The 19,222-nt window shown below is 42.3% G+C and overlaps 1 protein-coding gene across 5 annotated transcripts in view; it reads left to right on the plus strand.

Moving 5' to 3' along the window:
• The window catches only part of LOC307021743 (protein bicaudal D homolog 1-like), a 29,167-nt gene extending 12,627 nt beyond the window's left edge, over positions 1–16,540 (plus strand). Inside the window, exons 2-13 of one of the 5 annotated variants that reach the window (XR_013803237.1) lie at positions 1,630–1,842; positions 2,074–2,229; positions 2,803–3,107; positions 3,514–3,685; positions 5,407–5,919; positions 6,003–6,181; positions 6,731–7,115; positions 7,219–7,413; positions 8,468–8,619; positions 9,178–9,388; positions 14,839–14,932; positions 15,634–16,540. Coding sequence is in view for 4 of the 5 variants with exons in the window: in XM_079654135.1 (XP_079510261.1) it covers positions 1,630–1,842; positions 2,074–2,229; positions 2,803–3,107; positions 3,514–3,685; positions 5,407–5,919; positions 6,003–6,181; positions 6,731–7,115; positions 7,219–7,413; positions 8,468–8,619; positions 9,178–10,198 (3,291 nt within the window). In the remaining variant the exon portion in view is untranslated. Of the gene's footprint in view, positions 1–1,629; positions 1,843–2,073; positions 2,230–2,802; positions 3,108–3,513; positions 3,686–5,406; positions 5,920–6,002; positions 6,182–6,730; positions 7,116–7,218; positions 7,414–8,467; positions 8,620–9,177; positions 11,731–14,838; positions 14,933–15,633 lie in introns of those variants that run through there. The other 4 variants (XM_079654137.1, XM_079654138.1, XM_079654135.1 and 1 more) reach the window with 4 other exon arrangements.
• The last annotated feature ends 2,682 nt before the right edge of the window (positions 16,541–19,222 follow it).

Below are 19,222 nucleotides of genomic sequence, written 5' to 3' on the forward strand. Positions count from 1 at the left end.
CAATGGAATTCAATACCACAACCAATAAGAGAATGCTCACCCTACTACACATTCAAGCACAGTATTAAAAAGTGGCTCATTGAAAACCAACAGCGTCAGCACTGATGTGTGTGTATGAGTGCGTATTGTAAATGTTTTATTTATTATCATAACTTGCTCTTATCTGTATTCAGTGATGTCATCTATTGTAAATGTACCATGGTATAACAATGTCGTGGTATTTTTATTATTGCTTTTAGGATGTCTATCACCATCTGGCAAAGGGACTATCGATGAAAACTAGCCTTTTGGCTAATTCGAGTTTTACATGTTTTTAATATGTTGATGTAGGCCTACACTGTCCCTTGTTTTAAATAAATCAATTCAATTCAATGGCTACCGCAAGTAGCATGGCTACCGCTAGTAGCATGGCTAACATTACTCCAAATATCTGTAAGAATCCACAATAAATAGAACCCCCCATCTTAGGGCTAAGGAATAGATAACCAGGCCTTCATTCACTTCTCTCTCAAAGGGGCTCTTTGGGTAGAGTTACCGCAGGTGCACCGGTTCTTCCGCTATAGCTAGATTAGGTTGTTGAATTGCCTCTAAAAATGCTTAATGCTCTCTGGTGTGATGCAGTAAATATTTATTGGTTTTTCTACTGCACCTAGTCTAAGGGAGAATGCGACCCGCCATCAAACACAATTGCTTTAGTGCGTAGAAACTCAGGAAAAGATGCAGGTTATGTTCTTACAAATATATGCTCCTAGTGTCAGCAGCAGACCCGTTCACCTGTCAAAAATGTTCTTGAACTTTGAACCAAATATTCCCAGTTGCTTATGAGCATTTTTTGTTTGAGACTTAATTGTGTGTGTGCATTTTTTTAGCTGAGGCTCATTCATCTTTTAAGTAAACACACTCCACCAACATGTGTGCACTGTTAAACGCATCACTGGCTCAGTGAGCACCGACACAGAGAACAGCCCAAGGTGTTCAGCTCCCAGGTGACTGTTAAACTGTACTTACACTCTCACCCCTTTGGGAAAAATGCAAGCAAAAGGACAGATTTAGACGATGCAAAGTCATTCCTGTAGTAAGCATACAAACAAAATTCCACATTGACTGCACTTTTCTCCAACACATAACATGATGACGGGTTTAAAAGGGGAGGGAGTGATTTCAATTCACATTCTTCCCTCTTTCTCTCTACACTTTAAGTTCAGGCTGGCTTGGGTCCCCTCCCTTCAGTGTTCAGTGTTGCAGCTCAGTGATCATGACGATGGCTCTTATGAATCTGAAGCTGTGATCGCCAATACTCCAAGTTGATGACTCTATTAATATGTGTGCCCAGGAGAGGTGCTTTAAAGCCTAAGGATATCTTTCTTAATTTCATAAATGAACCTGATCAGACACTATGTTTATGGCGTAAATTGCTTATTGATCCAATGTTGCATTGCACCACATATGCTTCTATCAGATGCCTTATACATTTGCTTGTGATAGATGTTTTCAATCTTTTCCTTGGCTATGTTGAAAACAAGAGCCTGTACCATAATGGATTAAGCTACATAAAAACCATCAGAACTAATACCATACTGTGAGAAGTCTCATCATGTCCATGTCTTTATCTCTGCCGTCATGTCGCAGGCGTTTGGTCAGGCCTACTCTACCCAGCGTAGGGTGGCAGAAGATGGGGAGACCAACGAGGAGACGCTGCTGCAGGAGTCTGCCAGCAAGGAGGCTTATTACATGGGCCGCCTCCTGGAGCTCCAGTCGGCTCTGACGAAAAGCCGGGCCACCTCCTCTAACGTTCTGGCTGACAACGAACACCTGAGCACACTGCTGCAGGAGCTGAGGGAGGTACTGTACATCTACAAGGGATACAGATATCACACTGTCTAAGTAGGGTTCCTTGAAGTACAATAGGGTTGACATTTAGAGGCCAACATTTTCTGAACTAGGATTTTATGACATTTTTCCAATCCTATACGTCTAAATGGTTAAGTGGCACTCACGTTAAGCTGACTGTATTCCTGTGTATATGTCATATACAGCATGCAGCTCCATCAATGTTTCCCTGATCTGTCTCAGCAGAGCAATGACATGTTGGAGCTTCAGCGCAGCCGGATGCGAGAGGAGATCAGGGAGTACAAGTTTCGAGAGGCACGGCTGCTCCAGGACTACACCGAGCTGGAGGAGGAGAACATTACGCTGCAGAAACTGGTGTCGACACTCAAACAGAATCAGGTACACACACACACACACACACACACACACACACACACACACACACACACACACACACACACACACACACACACACACACACACACACACACACACACACACACACACACACACACACACACACACACACACACACACACACACACACACACACACACACACACACACACACACACACATCCACATGCAAATTGAACCCTGCAACTGAAGCCTGACCGAATCATAGGAAACCAAGTAGATCAATCATTCAAACCAAGACTTTGTGAATGATTCTATCGTTAGTTTTGTGGAGATTTATAGTTTATTCTAAAAATATTACACAGATTTTGGTGCGCACAATATTGTTGTTCTCTCATTTGGATCTCATTTTATTTAAGCGTGTCTATAAACAGCTCACTGGTCTGTTTCAAATGGAGTAGAAATGTTTTTGTACTTTTGTCTGATTACTGATATTATTGACATATTAGGGAAGCTCAACGAGGCACCTTTACTACCCCACAAAGTGACACAGCACATTGGCTTGCCTTTCTCTCGAAGTAATCCTATCTTTCTGTTGCTTTACCCCTGGTTCAGGTGGAGTATGAAGGTCTGAAGCATGAGATCAAGGTCCTGGAGGAGGAGACGGAGATCCTAAACAGCCAGTTGCAGGACGCGCTGCGTTTGAAGGACATGTCAGACGCTCAGCTGGAAGAGTCCCTGGAGTCTCTGAAGAGCGAGCGTGAGCAGAAGAAGCACCTGCGCAGGGAGCTGGTGCACCACCTCAGCATGTGTGATGTGGCCTACACAGGAAGTGCCCACCTCACGTTCAGCTCCGCCCCGCCCAGTGGAACCGCCACCCCGACGACTATGCTCTCCCCAAACGCAGAAGATCCAACGAGGTGGATATTAACTTGCATGGAAGAACATTTCGCATTTACATTGTTAGGGATCACAAGACCTGCAAATAGTCAAGCCTGTGTGACAAATTCCTTCTATTTTTCTAATATGCTTTGGAGAATTAATAGATAATGAGAATGGCTTTCCAAATATGTAATAGGAAGTAAGGCCTGTTATATGGTAGGGCATAAAGTAAACAACTATTTATGTCAGTGTGTGTAAAACACTGCACAAATATGCTGGTTTAATGAATGATCGTTTATTTGTGATAGTGGCATTATTCCAGAAGGTGTTGGCCTGCAATCTTTTTTTTTACTGTTCCGGTCATACATCTGTCTCATTCTCTATATTGTCTTATGGAAGCTAAGTGAATCTCCCACGTTTGTAAGTGGTGCTCTGATTTCTTAGGTGTAATGGCCACCTCCAGGGTGGGACCACAGCGGGAACAGCAGGGTCGGTGCCCAGAGCTAATGGAGACTGCCGGGTCTCGGGTTGGAAATCTGAGGGTGGGGTGACGTCTGACCTCTTCAACGAGATGAACATGACAGAGATTCAGAAGCTCAAGCAGCAGCTGGTGACGGTGAGTCTGCTCTGTTAACCAACATGTGCTATCATTTATTAGAAGGAAGTCAGCATTGCGACCATTTCCAAATAAGAGCACAAGCACAGTATGAAAGAACCCGGACTGTAAACTATTTTTTACCTTGAGCAGGGATTTAGGAACAGCCAGCAATCTCAAATTCAACAACTTTTAAAGAGGCCCTATTATGCTTTATGGGGTGTTCCCTTTCCTGTAGTGTGTTATAAAGGTTTGTGTGCATGTAAATGGTCTGGAAAGGCAAAAATCCCTCCAGAAGGAATTCTCTCCCACACCTTCCCCCCCCCCCCTGCCTGAAACGACCTATCAAGAAAGGAAGACCTGATTTCAGTCTTGTGACTTGTTTGTCGAATGAGCGTTCCCTGGTTTCTGGATGCCAGTTGGAAGTTTTCTGACAAGGGGCAGAGAAGAAAAAATATCCTTTCTCTGAAAATGTTAAACTGTTCCTGTAAATGTTTGGCATGTGTTGGCTCCATAAGACATCATGCCTTATGATTAATTAGTGGAACCTTTTTGTTGTGATGTGAAACCATGTGACCGTTTTATTTTGTATTTGTCTTAGTGTCTGCTGCTGGGTTAATTATCTGGCAACCAACTCATCTTTAGAAAGCCAAAGCTGTTGAATAATTTACTGTAAAAAACCACATGACATGCAGTCCCTCATTAATCCTTTGTCTTACACACAGTCACACATTCATTGGCGTCCTTTCCTTACACCTTTTCCTTATACAATACCAGAAAAACAATAATTCCGAGCATCAGATCATGCTCAAATCGCTACAAAGACTTATTTTCAGTCACAGTCATCCATGCGTGTGTGCATCTGCTTCACTTCCTGTAGGTGTAACCCCATCCATTCCTGCTCCCTGCAGCTTTGCTGATAGGCTGCAGGAAGAGCTTATTTATATCTTAGCTGACACACTACACTATCGACCACTCTCCTGTAGATGGGTGGGTTTCATCGCTGCTTCTGCTGTCTGGGCTGCTTTTTAAAATGTTACTGAATCCACTGTTGTGCTATAGCATTGCTTCTTTTAACCTGATGGAACTATTTATTTATTTAAGTGTACGTTCCTGTTAAGGTGTGGTTGTGAAAGTGCTCAGTTTCTAAAGGGTGTGTTCGAGCGGAAGTCTTTGCATGTATGTCAATGTCAATGTCGGACGATGCTTAAATTTGATTACGATATACTGCAACCAAAGTTTGGGGGTGGGGAGTGTGTTGGAGAGAAACTCACCCAACTGGATTTTAGCCTTTACAGATAATTTACATGCACAAAAACCTATATAACAAACTACAGGAAAGGGGAACCCCAAAAAGCATGATAGGGCCCATTTAAGAAATGTTTTAAAGACTTGTTAGCCTAAGCAGCTCTGGCTACATTGAACTGAAACTAACTTTCATGTCAGCGATACAACAAATCAGAAAGCACATTATCTATGTTCTTCTCCTTTCATCTTCCTATAGACTGCTCACATCGGCAGATATTTGATACAGACTCAGGACCAGATTTCTCCCTTTTATTATTGTGATAGATCGGGAACAGTCAGTGGGGAAGTCAGTGCGAACATTCTGTTATTCCAACCTACAGTACTATAAAGAAAGAAAAGCAGCAGGATTTGATTGTAAATGTATGACAATTTGGAAACTTCTGAAATAAAACATATGCTGTGCTTCTTCCTAATCTTGCTGCTGCCCCCTTCAGGTTGAACGTGAGAATGTCTCCCTGATGACCAGTCTGCAGGAGTCCCAGAGTCAGCTTCAACACACCCAGGGGGCCCTGACCGAGCAGCATGAGAAGTCCCTCCGCCTGAACCAAAGAGTCACTGTCCTCCGCCGCCTGAATCGCAGGGCCCGCCTACACCATGAAGCCCCTGCTTGTGCCCCCTCTCAGCTCCACCCTGAGGCCCTGGTGGAGCTGGACAGAGATGAAGAGGAGGCTGAAGAGGAACGAGGGGCTGAGGAGGATAGGAGTGAGACACTAAACAAAGGTCAGGTATTTTCTTACCAGACGCCAGGACTGGAGATTCTGCAGTGCAAGTACCGTGTGGCTGTGACAGAGGTGGTGGAGCTCAAGGCGGAGGTGAAATGTCTCCGTGATCGACTGGCTCAGGGTGTGGAGGCGGCAGGGGAGGAGAAGCCAAGGCGAAACAGTCTGCAGAAGCTGGACAGGCAGGTCAACACGTTGGAGAAGAACTGCCGGGAGGGACGTGAGAAGGTAACCACCTCGTACTGCTGGTGTCTGTTTGACTAGAATGACAGATAGCTACAGAGGTTTAATTCCTTCTCCTCTTTCCTCAGATTTCTAGCCTGGAGTTGGAGTTGCAGGCAGCTCAGTCAGCAGCCAGCGAGAGTCGGGGTGCGTTGAACGCAGCTCAGGAGGAGTTGTTGATTCTCAGTGAGGAGCTCGCCAAGCTCTACCACCACGTCTGTCTGTGCAACAACGAGACGCCCAACCGTATCGTGCTGGACTACTACAGGTCTGGCTGCTGTCTTATTGGTCGAACATATGCAGCATCAAGGAGTGAAGCGGAAGTTATTAAATCAAGGCCCAATATGGGGACCTTGCATTTAAGGGAGGGCCACTTGTATTGATTGTAGCCCAGTCCAGCCTTGTGCAGATCTACGGTCTTGTCCCTGAGGTCCTTAGACAGCTCTTTAGTCTTGCCCATGGTGGAGAGGTTGGAATCTGATTAATTGATTCTGTGGACAGGTTTCTTTTATACAGGTAACACAGTTGATATTATAAGTACTTTCTTAAAGGAAGAGGACTTATTTAACCGTTCTGTCGGAGCAAGAATTTCCCACAGTTAAATGCAAATCAATTTTTATCTTTTATATAATGTCAATTCCTGGATTTCTTTTTTGATATTCTTACTCTCACTGTTAAAATAAACCTACCTTTAAAATTAAAGTTTGTTCTTATCTTTGTAAGTGGGCAAACTTACAAAATATGCATTTATAATTATGAATCTACACAGTGAAGCTTCATAGGTAAAACAAACTAAATCTCTCTTTCTTTCTTTCAGACAAGGCAGAGGGCTCCGGGGCCTCAGTGCCACTCTTAAAGCCATGTCTGCTGACAACAGCAAAGTTCTCCTCACACCACGCCTCGCCAGGCGGCTGGCCGCTGTCGCTTCATCCACCCTGGCTCCCGGGGAGTCGCGTAGCCCCTCGCAGTCTCCATCCAAGGAGCCTTTATCGAGGGAAGGTGGCGGGGAGGAGAAGGAAAAGGGGGGCGTCCTGGAGCCACCTGAGCAGAGCCTGCCGCCCTGCACACCTCCAACCCGCTCACCTAGCATCAGTGCCTCTTCATCAAGTTCCTCATCATCCTCGCCTGCCCTGGAGCCAGCTGGTGAGCTGCGCAGGGAGCCCATGAACATATACAACCTCAACGCCATCATCAAAGACCAGGTAGAACATTGTTCTCGTTTCGGTGTCTCCTTACTTTTTCTCTACTCTCTTCAACCTTTCTTCTATGAATCTTACCTCCTCTTGTCCTCATCTCCTCCCCCAGGTGAAGCACCTGCAGCGGGCAGTAGACACGTCTCTGCAGCTGTCCAGACAGAGAGCTGCAGCCAGAGAGCTGGCGCCTCTGATGGACAAGGACAAGGAGGTCTGCATGGAGGAGATCCTGAAGCTCAAGTCTTTGCTCAGCACCAAGAGAGAGCAGATCGCCACCCTCAGACTGGTACTCAGGGCCAACAAACAGGTGAGACATGTGTGACTACGGAATGTGAAAAATGTGGCAATGTGAAAAAAGAAGCACCACATTTGTGTGACTACTGCTAGAACCTATGAACCTATGATCAGAATATGATTTGGAGAGCAAAAATGTTTTCCTTAAAACCTGCACTAGGAACAAAAACATAGGCATCTAGTGATGCTACAAAATAATGTTAATACTAAGCTATAGACATACAATGTTAAAACATGTGTTACTGAAGTCTTGTTAATTGAAGCGAGTTATGTCAGCGTTTCCCATGATAACATGAACACACAAGGTCTTTACTCGCAGCTGTCTTGATTATGATGCTGAGCTGACAGGTCGAAATTCCTACCTAAAGACATTATGCTAAATGAAGGTCGCATGCCCCAAAACATTGCGATGAAGTGATTTGTTCTTTATTTCTATGCATCTACAACCTAAGCCAAGTATTTTGGCATTTGCCTTACACAAGAAAGGAACATCCAAGATGCGTTTTTATCAGTTTAAGAAAAACAGTGTTAGGTATAAAAATGAGTTCAGCAGATTACAGTCCGTTTACTGGCCTTCCATGCCCATCAACCAATAAGGTTGAATGAGGACATGGCTGTCCTAAACCTTTCTGCTAATGCTATTAGCTTCTATTTCTTGTTTTATATGATTTCTCTCCAAGGAATGTGTGCATCAGTGATTCAATACAGAGGAAATCAAGCTAATCGTACATACCATACATACAATAAAACAGAAGTACTGTACCAATTTGGATTCACACAGAGTGCAAACTATAAAAACAATTAAACTACCACAATGATTCATCCTGTACACGTCATTTCCTGTACTAAAAACTCAGTGGAAAATCTGTTGTTGTTAGTAGTAACCGCATTATGCATTGCTATTTGGGCGTGGCACTTTTAAAAGAAGTACGTTTCTTGTTCTATGTATAAAGATATTGACATGGTCTAGTCTTCCTATGGTTCAATGTGATAGTGGGAAGTAGAAACGGAGGTTACGAAAGGGAAATCATAACATGAGAATTTATGATGTGTGTGTGTTTACCCAGACGGCTGAAGGGGCTCTGACCAACTTGAAGAGTAAGTATGAGGCGGAGAAAACCATGGTGAGGGACACCATGACGAGGCTGAGGAACGAGCTGAAGGCCTTGAAGGAAGATGCCGCCACTTTCTCAACTCTACGCGCCATGTTTGCCACCAGGTCAGAGACGAAACAGAACAAGTCAACAACTCCAAAGTAGATTAACCATCTCAGATAAATGTGAAGAATTTTACTTCCAATGATGAAGCCACAGAGCAAGTCCCCATTAACTGAGTGACCAGAAAATGATTAATTCTGCATTAGTTGCATGGTAAGGACTGCTCCAGTAATATTAGAGAAATCACAGATCGCTCTTTTTTCTCATATCAGTTCTTTAGGATCTCAGTGTACCAACTTGTGTAAACTACATTCTCTCTCAATCCTACAAAAAACGTTTTAATCTTAGAAAAGGGTTGACTTTAAAGAAAATAAGATTAGTAAAATGAGAGGGTAACTATAAAGCTACGGCTAACCACTGGCTAGCTTAGCTTAGTTTAGCAGTGATACTGAAAGCAGCTGACTATTTGAAGGTATCAAATGTGCCTACCAGCACATATAACTGTGTGTTTGTACAGTATGTGAAGCCTATTCCCAATTTTGTGGCCTCTTTCCCCCCTTTTTGTTTGTGTTTGCTCCCTCTGAACCGTGTTCAACCTGCTAACACCTTGCTGTCTTCAGGTGCGATGAGTATGTTACCCAGCTGGATGACATGCAGATGCAGCTGGCTGCGGCGGAGGATGAGAAGAAGACTTTGAACTCCCTCCTGCGCATGGCTATCCAGCAGAAACTCGCCCTCACCCAGCGCCTGGAGGATTTGGCTTTCGATCAAGAGCAGACCCACCAAACCCGCGGGGGGCGGCTGCACCGCATCAAGACCAGCACCCCCAAAGTAAGTCCCTCGGCCTCTTCTTCGGCATCCAACCTAGCCCAAGGCTCCACTCCCGCTATGACCCCTGTCAGACCTTTCCTTTCCAACCTTCTTAGCTCTACGTCAATTCTCCCTGATGACCCCACTCTGCCCCTTAGTCCATCGGTGGTCAGTGCGGCACTTGCCTCAGCTCTCACCTCCCCCACATCACATTTTCACACTTGCAGTCCGTCATCACCGGCCGGCGCCTCATTGGTTAGCCCTCTAGCGCCAGAGAGCCCCCCGTGTCTGGAGGCCCCCTCCTCTCCCTCGCCGCGGACCCCTCCCTCAACCTCTCTGAAGCTGGCTCACTCCCAGTGGACCATGGGGGTGCGGACGTTTGTGGTTGACTCCCACAGTATCAGTGTCAACATCACCCCCAATCCGTCCCATAGTTCGGGCCCCTCCAGACACATCACCCCAGACTCTTTTAGCTCTTCCCCATCCACAACAACAACCAGGTCCATCCAACCAGGATCGGGCCCCTCTTCCCCCTACCGCTCGCCTATTTTGGGGCTCAGGCGCTCCACATGGAGCCCCTCACCCCGAACTCGGCCGTTGTCCAGCCTGACGCGCTCTTCTGTTCTCTACGCTCCTTCCTCACCCTCTCCTTACTCCTCCTCTCACTCCCCATCTCCCAGCTATTCCTCTGCCTACTACGGCTCTTCTTCTTCTGTTTTCACCCCCTCTCGCTCCTACCTCGCCTCTGGCACCACCAACTCCTACGGCCACTCCACCAGCTACACGCCCCTCTACCCAAGACACTACAGTTCTTACCGGCCCCGGCACTAACCCCTTAATAAATCCTTTAAGCCTATTGAAGGCTTCTCGACTAGACTTCTTATTGACATTAAAAAACTGCAACTCCCATCATCCTTCTCTTTCTGTCACCTGAGAGAATGGGCGCTCACAGAGAGGAGGACAAAGTGGTTTCCTGTTTCCCCGTTCCTTTTTTCCTGTGCCTAAGCTTTGGCCAATGGGTTCTGAATGTTCAGTGACTTTGCTCAGGGATTTGACAAATGGAGCACAAGAGGCCCCACCTTCCTTCTATTACGAGACTGCTGATTGGTCCACAGGAGGACTTTAATAGAGACTTTTTATAATGAGAGTTTTTAGGCATCAAGTTCTTCAGATTGAAATGACACATGCATGAGTTAAGCGCAGAGACATTCAGACACTGACTGGAGGACACTTTCATAAGTTTGAATGAAGGCCATGACACATTGAATAGCGTCCTCTATATTCAATATAATATCCACCGAGTCTGTATACACAAACACTGTAAACCACATGTCTTTTAAGCAAGCATTCTCCTTGGATGCCCAACGATTCAGTATGATTCAAACAAATGAAGTTGCAAGTGAACGCCACAAATCAAAGGAAAAAGCGTTTACACCAGTTACAAATGGCCACACTTAAAGGTCTGCTGTCGTTTTTAGAGTTAGAAAACGTATCGTACGCAGCACCCCTGAAAGCCAACGATGGATTGTGAAGGGTCGTTACTTGAGAAGCTGTTAGTCCTTGCAACAAGAAATGTGTTTGAAGCATAATGACTCCTTGAGTGTTCCCAGCTTTGACCTCACTTTATAATCTCTCTTTCACAAAAACACATATACACACTTGTATGATGACAGTTGTGGACAAGGCTTGATGGACTAGTCATTGGTACATGTTTGTCATGGTAGGCATTGCTTTCTAAGTGCACCTCAATGAGTATTCTTTATTTCTTGTCCATCTCTAGCACCACCAAGTGGTCTGTTTTTATATAGCCATGTACATGTGCATACATATGCATGTTCACGTTTGGATGCTCTTTAACTGTAGGCTTCCTCCCCCTTCCAAATAAAAAACCAACAGATAGAGGTGCAGGCTGTATGGAAGGTCATGGCAGGGAAGAAGTTACAAGATGGAGGAAGGAGAGCACACAAACATGGCATAAGACCAGTCAGCCTAATATCTTCTCATGGTACAGAAAAACATTTTGACTTGGAGTTAGGTATGGGAAGTTTCTCAAGAAGCTGATGTTCTCTTCACCTCGTTTTTTTTTGTTTAACTTGCCTTAAGTTTATGACTAATTAAAAGGTACTACTAATGTAACTCTTTCCAAAAACATCACACTAAAGAGGACATTCTCCAACATTGCACTAGGGCTGCTCGATTATGGCAAAAATAATAATCTCGATTATTTGGGTCAATAATTGATATCACGATTATTAAAAACATTTATCCATTTACTTTGAAAAGATCTATTTATTGAAAAAAAAAATTGAACAGTATGTTTTTAACAGTTGATTACCCTGAACTTTAAGTATAATTCAACTGAATTTTTTTTTTTTAAATCTTTTTTTTCTTTAAATAAAAAAAAAATCGTTTTATTTCGATTATGTTGTTTTCATAATCGTTGCAAGCCAAAATCGTAATTGCGATTAATTGAGCAGCCCTACATTGCACCAATAAGTTAGTTAGTCCCAAGCCAGACGTAAATCTCGACCTACTACATCAGTTAGGATTCGAGCATTAATGTATTTTTGAGTAACCATTACCTGAAAGAGGATATTGAATCAACAAGTAATTTAATGTCAATTGATTCCAAGTATTTCCACACACCAAATTATTTTGTATCTTTATGACATGACTATTATGACTCCCCATCATGGCTGACTTAGAGTTATAGTAGTAAACTCACAATGTAGCACCGTTATGCCTCAGAGGCCATCTGCAGAGGTTCAGCGACACAGAATGAATGTATTCAGGGTTAAGTCTTGGTAACGGCACTGCACCAAACTCAGGGAACGTGACACACCTTATTCAACCTATAATGAGTCAACAACCAAACCAGAATGACTACAAAACGTATGATGTTGTTAACTAGTCTAGTTAAAGGTGTTTCACATCTTACCTAGTCTGGCAAGAAGATTGTTATTCATTGTATCTCTTTGTCCAGTACAGAGACCGTTCTGGGGTTTGTGGATTCACAATTGAGGTTCCCTTTGACCTGAGTTGACGGCAATTCATTTCCTAAAAGTATTTTTGTTGTACTTTTAACTGCTGGCTAACATATGTGAGGCATATGAGTTTAGCACACATGATACCGTATTCCCTGTGTCTGTGTGTGCCTTACAAAACCGATTATACAGCACCTACACAGTGTAGCCTAATAACAAATGACTGTCTGAAACCAAAACCTTTTTAAAGTGCTTCTTTTATTTATTTGATCCTGCAGGCTTAAATGCTGTCTTTTTGTGTATTTGTTTTTGGCCTGGATTGCTTTTAATGGGGTTGGATAATGACTCATCAAAGTCAGATAATGCTTGTAACTGTCAGAAGATTTTTTTTTTCTGGGTCTGAGAATACAGATTCCTGCCTTTCACTTTTCTGCAATGTACACCTTGCTTTTCCCGCCCTTAGAAATCACTGCAAACCTTGATTGTCACTTTTTTCTCTCTAGATCTAGTAATTCAGACTTTCACAGTTGTCTGTTGAACACTGACTCTTTGAACACTGTAAATGGATGCATCCTCTTGCCTTTAACATACACATTTTTGATATGCAAAAGGGGGAAAACACTAATTTGACAGGCACCTTTATTTTCAAGATTTCTGATTGGCTCCTTTGAAAGTTGTATTTGCCGTGGTAGGCCCATATCTTGCCTGTATTGTATGTTAAACCATTAAAACTCTATGTCTGCAATCATATTTCTTAATGAGTTAATGGCATTTAAGAAAAACAACTATTTGCATTAATGTACTGATTTTTCAATCCTGACATTGTGAAAGATATGTCAAATGTTTTAGACACACAGTGTTGGATTGTTCGTTCACATCCCTGTCTGATCTTTACTGCACTCGAGGTGATCCATTTCTTTGGAGTAGTTAAAACCCTAACAAAACATGCTTGTTTAGAGCAAGCAGAATGTTTCTGTTGAACCACTTATCCAAACACTCAACACAACACTTCCTTTGATCCTGAGCAGTACATACAAAAGATAACACCTGGAATTGACCCTAACCCTAAAGCTTTTTAAGATTTTAAATGATAAAAAGTATTGAATATTTATTATGGTACTTATCCAACTAATTATACCAAATAACGTACATAAAGCTCCATATTCACTTGAAAAATGTGTTACTCAATAGTATACTACTGACTGTATACTTAAAATAATCTCAATGTATTGCTATCGTACATTTACTGGACAGAGGTTAAAGGGATTTCAAAGTGGACTCGAATAGAAGGAACAATAGCACGGTGTGTGGGTGTCATATGTATTTTGGTTACGGTATAAAAAGGAAACCATTTTGATCTCCTCTCTGTGATACCCTTTCTCTGTCTAAAAACACACAACGTACACAAAGACATCTCCCTGTTCTACGCCAACATACCAATCTCAATCAAGTGAACGTTAACATTTCAATAACTGCTTTGAGCTTACTGGGTGTTCTTAAAGACACTAACTTTATTTCAGTGAAATGGAAAGAGCTTTTCCAGTACAGGCAAAGCAACAGAGCTAGTCTTCAGAGAGAAAATTAACTTGTTGACTGGGTTGGACTTTAATGGCCCAAGATTAAACTTATTCTGTCACTTATTATCTTTAGATATGGAAAGAGCCGGTGCTAACCACCCAAGAAAACTTTTGATACTAACTTTGTAAAAGCCACACGGGTTGGCCTGCAGAAACTGAAGCAGTGCTCAAAAAGTTTTGCATCAATGGAGGAAAAATTGGTTTCATGTGTTGTTGGATTTGGGGCCATGAGAGCTTTACAAAACGTAAAATATATATATTTATATAAAAATGTAATTCTAATTACCTGGACTTCATTTATTTAGCACTTTTACAACTGAGTTCAGCTTTCACACACACATCCATGCAAAACACTAACGTTCTCACACACTCATACACAGTTGGCTAGGCCATTGGGAGCAATTTGGGTTTAGTATCTTGCCAAAGGACACTTGGATCTACAGTAGTTCTCTTCACCATTGGCAATAGTCCTCCTCAGTCAAGTACTATAACACACTGTCAACTGGTTCACCAGTTTAATTATTTTTAATAGGTTCAATACAACCAGACGGCTAAATGTAATACAACTTAAAGTGTCCGATGTCTGTTTGCTTTCTGACCACTTTCAATGACACATAACAGGTATTTTAAAGCCTTATATTTACTGTAAATATCTACATAATGACATTGTGTCTCATATGTTGTGAGTTTGTAATTATGGGTTCAAGAGCATACAGTAAAAAAAGAAAGAAAAGAAAGAAAAGCAACTACATTTGAGTTTCTATCAGAATGTCATATTCAAATGGTCTTAATAATATGTGGGTAAGTGTTAGGTCCATGATTTCCCCCCCTTTGGAAAAGCCTTTATGATCCCGCATGATGATATCAGTTAATAAGGCGTGTTTGTGCCGTATCTATCTAACAGTGTCAGTCTCTTACAGATCGTCAGTAGGCTTCTGCCACAGTGCCGTTCCTCGTACCCCCCCCACAGCTGAGGGTTTGAGCCTCCTCAGCTCCTTTCACAGGTAAAAGCAACCTCACAGTCACACAGCAGTTTTGGATAAAGGGAAAACATGGATGTTAATCAATACTGACAATTTGTAAAGGCATCTGTGTTCCCTAGAAGCACACGGCAGCTCCATTTGGGCTTTTACGATTGACTGGTGCACAAAAGAATGCTTCAATCTAATCTAATAGTCATAGAACCCTGAATCTGTTAATACGCAGTATAGGTCTATTCTTCTATTACCTTCCTAAAATAAGGGCTGTTGTTAATACAAGCTGACAAGATTTTCTTTTACGACATAATATACATCAGTAAATACCCCACTCTGCAATATCCATAGCTTGTGAGTGTCATAGAGAACGGTGGTTAGCTAGGTGGCTAAATCAGACTAAATTAAACACTCCAAACATTAGCCACCTTTAGCTTAGCGCTGGTGACGTGAACTCTCGCAACCATCATGTAGTTAATTATTGCATTCATGGTTCAACTATTATAAAAGTGGTGTTAATATGCGGAGAATTTATTGCTGGCAATATTCCAAAATAGAAAAATCCCATTGCTTTTAATCAAGTGAGCCCTTGCAATGGTAACTTCCTCGTCGTGCTACAAAAACAAAAAACACTGCACCACTCTTATAGGGTCTATGCACAGAATGGACTCCTATGTTTTACATGAAATGTCATCCATGATCTCTACTTCTCGCTCTCTTGTTCTCATCAGCAGTGCGTGGACCCTCTTGGATCACTGACCCAGGGTCCGCCCACCATGAGTGCCTACTGTCAGGATCCCTCTGCTGCCTCTGGGTCCTCCGTCTCTGTATTACACAACATCTGACCCCTGATCTGTGACACTGTTTGCCCAAAACACTCGGCCAACAATCTTTCTAGAGGACCTTGCCCAGCTTAAAAAAACCATCCCACGATGCGTCTTTTGGGAGTGCCTGGCTCACATTGTTTTTATGAAGCAGAAATTATCCTTGCTACTGCCAGTAATGAACATACTGACTTTTGCTAGAACTGCTGTTCCTTTCTTTCCACAATCAATTCCTCTATAATTTCTCGCCTGCAGTGTTTACTCTGTGTGTCATCATATCTGTGTATAAAACACTATGGCACCATACAAATATGTTCACCCTTGTTTGCATTTGATAACGCATGCGCAGCTAGAGGTTCTCCCTTCGATGCTTCAGAATGTTCTGCTGATATATGTAAAGCGCTATTCTGCATTTTCAAGTTCTTCCCCCCATTTCATTCATGTATAATTCCTACACAAGTCTGCAAGGAAAAAACCCATAAGGATAAGCACAAACTAAAGCAAAGCATTCCTAAAATGTGTTGTGTGTGACTGTTAACATCATATCAAAAGCTGAAAAAAGCTGAGAGTGTGTCAGTGTTCAACATGCCCTTTTTGTGTCGTTGACAATGCTTGGATGTAACGTGAGACTTTAAGTCACAAAGAAAAGGGACATTTGATTGTTTTTTTTCCCTCTGATGTCACAAGACTGAAAATGCACATGTGACGAAGACATGCATCAGCATTAATAAGCAATATTGTTGTAATGTGTTTGTTTTTCTGACATTTTCCCTATAGCCTGCCTTTGAAATCAGAAATAAACCACTCATACACATTTCTTTCCTTCCTGTTCTGTAGTCAAAGAGTGTTTCAGGGGAGTTGGTGAAATCGTCACTGTCTTACTGAAGGTCACCTATTATGCAAAATCCACTTTTTCATGGCTTTTCTACATAAACATGTGTCGCCTTTGTATAAAGAGATTCTGAAAGTTTCAGGAAAAAGGATTTGCTGAAAATGAGCTGATCAGATTTTGGCCACTTTATGATGTCATAACGATTTTTTTGGCTTGTGTAACCATTAGCCAATCACCAACCAATGCTGACAGGGACTACCAGTTATTTTGTTAACAGTTCATTTTTAAATCACAATCAGGGACAAAAGTTGCAGCAACACTGTTTCATTTTCATCGCCAGAACGTCATTTTCTGTTTCACCTGTGTAAAACTACAGACAAACAGTTCATTATCCACTTACCAACAAGTCTGCAGTTCAACCCAGGCTCCTTTAAGTCTGCATGTTGAAGTGTCCTTGGGCAAGGTCCTTAACCCTACATTTCCCCTGAAGGCGGAGGCCCAATTTAATCAAAAGTAGTTACAGTACAACTACACCCTTGCACTCTGGGGAATTTCAGGAATATCAGTAATGTTACCTCCTGGCAGCGACATACGTCCAAATATTTTAGATTTCCATCACTTACTCCAGTTCTACACGAGTGGCAAAAATGTATAAATGTTCCTCGAACTGTGACTCAGGTTTCATAATGAAAACAGTAACAGAGAACTGCTGCTCTGAAAGCTTTTCATACAATTCCAAAGAAATTACAAAAATGTCAAAGCATTTTGTCAAAGTCTGAAAACAGGCATGTTGTGGTGACTTTTGAGTGTGTCGAAGCTGAATTTCTATGTTGTTCCCATTTGGCTGCACGAGGAAATGAGTATCTTGTTCTCCCAGGGGAAGTGATGTCGGAAGAATGGTTGTGTGCTTGTTGCTGCTAGCATGAGGAAGGTCTGCAGACAGTGATTGATCGCCTCAATCGACCCACTGCAGACAATCTCCATCAGGTCCTACGTGAGGAGACTGCGCTCGGCCCTGTGTGTGGGGGGGGGGGCTCTCCATCGCTGTTGCCTGCCTCTGTCACGGTCGTACATACACTCATCAGGCGAGAAGCAGACACAATGTTAACCTAATCTCTATGAAACTGGACCCGCATCCCCTGAAAGGAGACCTTGAGATGTGGTTGAAAGCACAGGAAAAAAAGAAGTTTGAATAAATCCATCAGACAATCTTTACTTCAAAGGTCTCCTATTATACTCTTTTTCATCAATATATTATAGGTCTCAGATATATACAAGACATGTCTCTGAAGTGTTTGGCTCCAAATACCAAACAGATCATTGTAGCATCCCATAATCCCCTCTGTTTCAGCCCTGTTTGAAAAGTGCTGATTCTTTGTCTGTTACTTTAGATGAAAATAAGGAGCCACTCCCCACGCCCCTCTGAGAGATATTTGGTTAAAAAGAACACAATAGAGAACCGCAGTGACGCGTCCTAAAACCCAGAAGTAAGTTAGAATTTTTAGCAATGCATTTTTTCCATAAGGTTTTGGAAAATAGCTCGAAATAAGGTCTGTGGTTGACACAAATTTAAGAGACGGATCACGTTTTGTTCTACGACATTAAATACATCAGCAGTGACACCACTGGTGATTCTTGAAGAGTTTACGTGTCTGAAAAACGATGGTTGTTACCGAGTGGCTGAATAGGACTACAGAAATTGTCGAGGCCGTTGTATGTCATTACGCCGAACACGTAAACACTCCCGCTAAATTTGTTTTCCCCCGCGTTCTGCTTGAAAGCAAGTACCTGCCTATCTGTAGTATCTTTAGTATCTGTATATCTATACCAATAGAATCTGTATTTTGAAATTGTCGTTTTTAACACCGTAGTTTTACAAATGATAGAATAATGAATTAACAGTGTTTTCCAATTTTACTCTGCAGTTTGTTCCGTTAGCTAACGTTAGCTAAAGCTACCGCTAGGTTGGTTATTGGCTAATGGTTACACAAGCCAAAAAAACATTATGACATCATAAAGTGGCCAAAATCTGATCAGCTGATTTTCAGACAGGTTTTTATAGAAATGGATCAGGAGAAAAAGAGAGGACACATGTTTATGCAGAAAAGACATGAACAAGTGGATTTTGCACAATAGGTGACCTTTAAGGTAATACTAGCTCTGATGGTGATGGTTCAAGTGTCTTGACCTTGAGTAAATATTACTTTATACAATATCAAACCAACACATCTAAGATGGTCTTCATGAAGCGGTTTACATTCAGGTTGTAGGGATAAGATTAGGGAGGATGACATAATCTGTTAATCAACAATTTACAAGAGAGGACACTTGTGGGAACTTTTGACAAAGGCTGTTGTTTTGGCATTAAGTGAGAATCTGCTTCAACATTGAAACCATGATGTGCTTTTTACCACTGTCTCAAAAGTTTATACAACACAGATTGAACTAATAGACATGGAATAAGCATTTATTAAGGTGGTTTATTCTTAAATATTGTTGTACTGTGAGATCAATTTAATACCTTCTGAAAGGATACAGAGGCCAAAAAAGATGACCACTAGGTGTCAGCACAGAACCATGATTCACCATAAGACCAAACTTAAGAGAACCAGACGATAAGATGGATGGACACTTTGTTAATAGTGGTTAGTTTGTGAACGTTCT

Source organism: Notothenia rossii (assembly GCF_949606895.1).
Source record: "Notothenia rossii genome assembly, chromosome: 10".
Classification (NCBI taxonomy): Eukaryota; Metazoa; Chordata; class Actinopteri; order Perciformes; family Nototheniidae; genus Notothenia; species Notothenia rossii.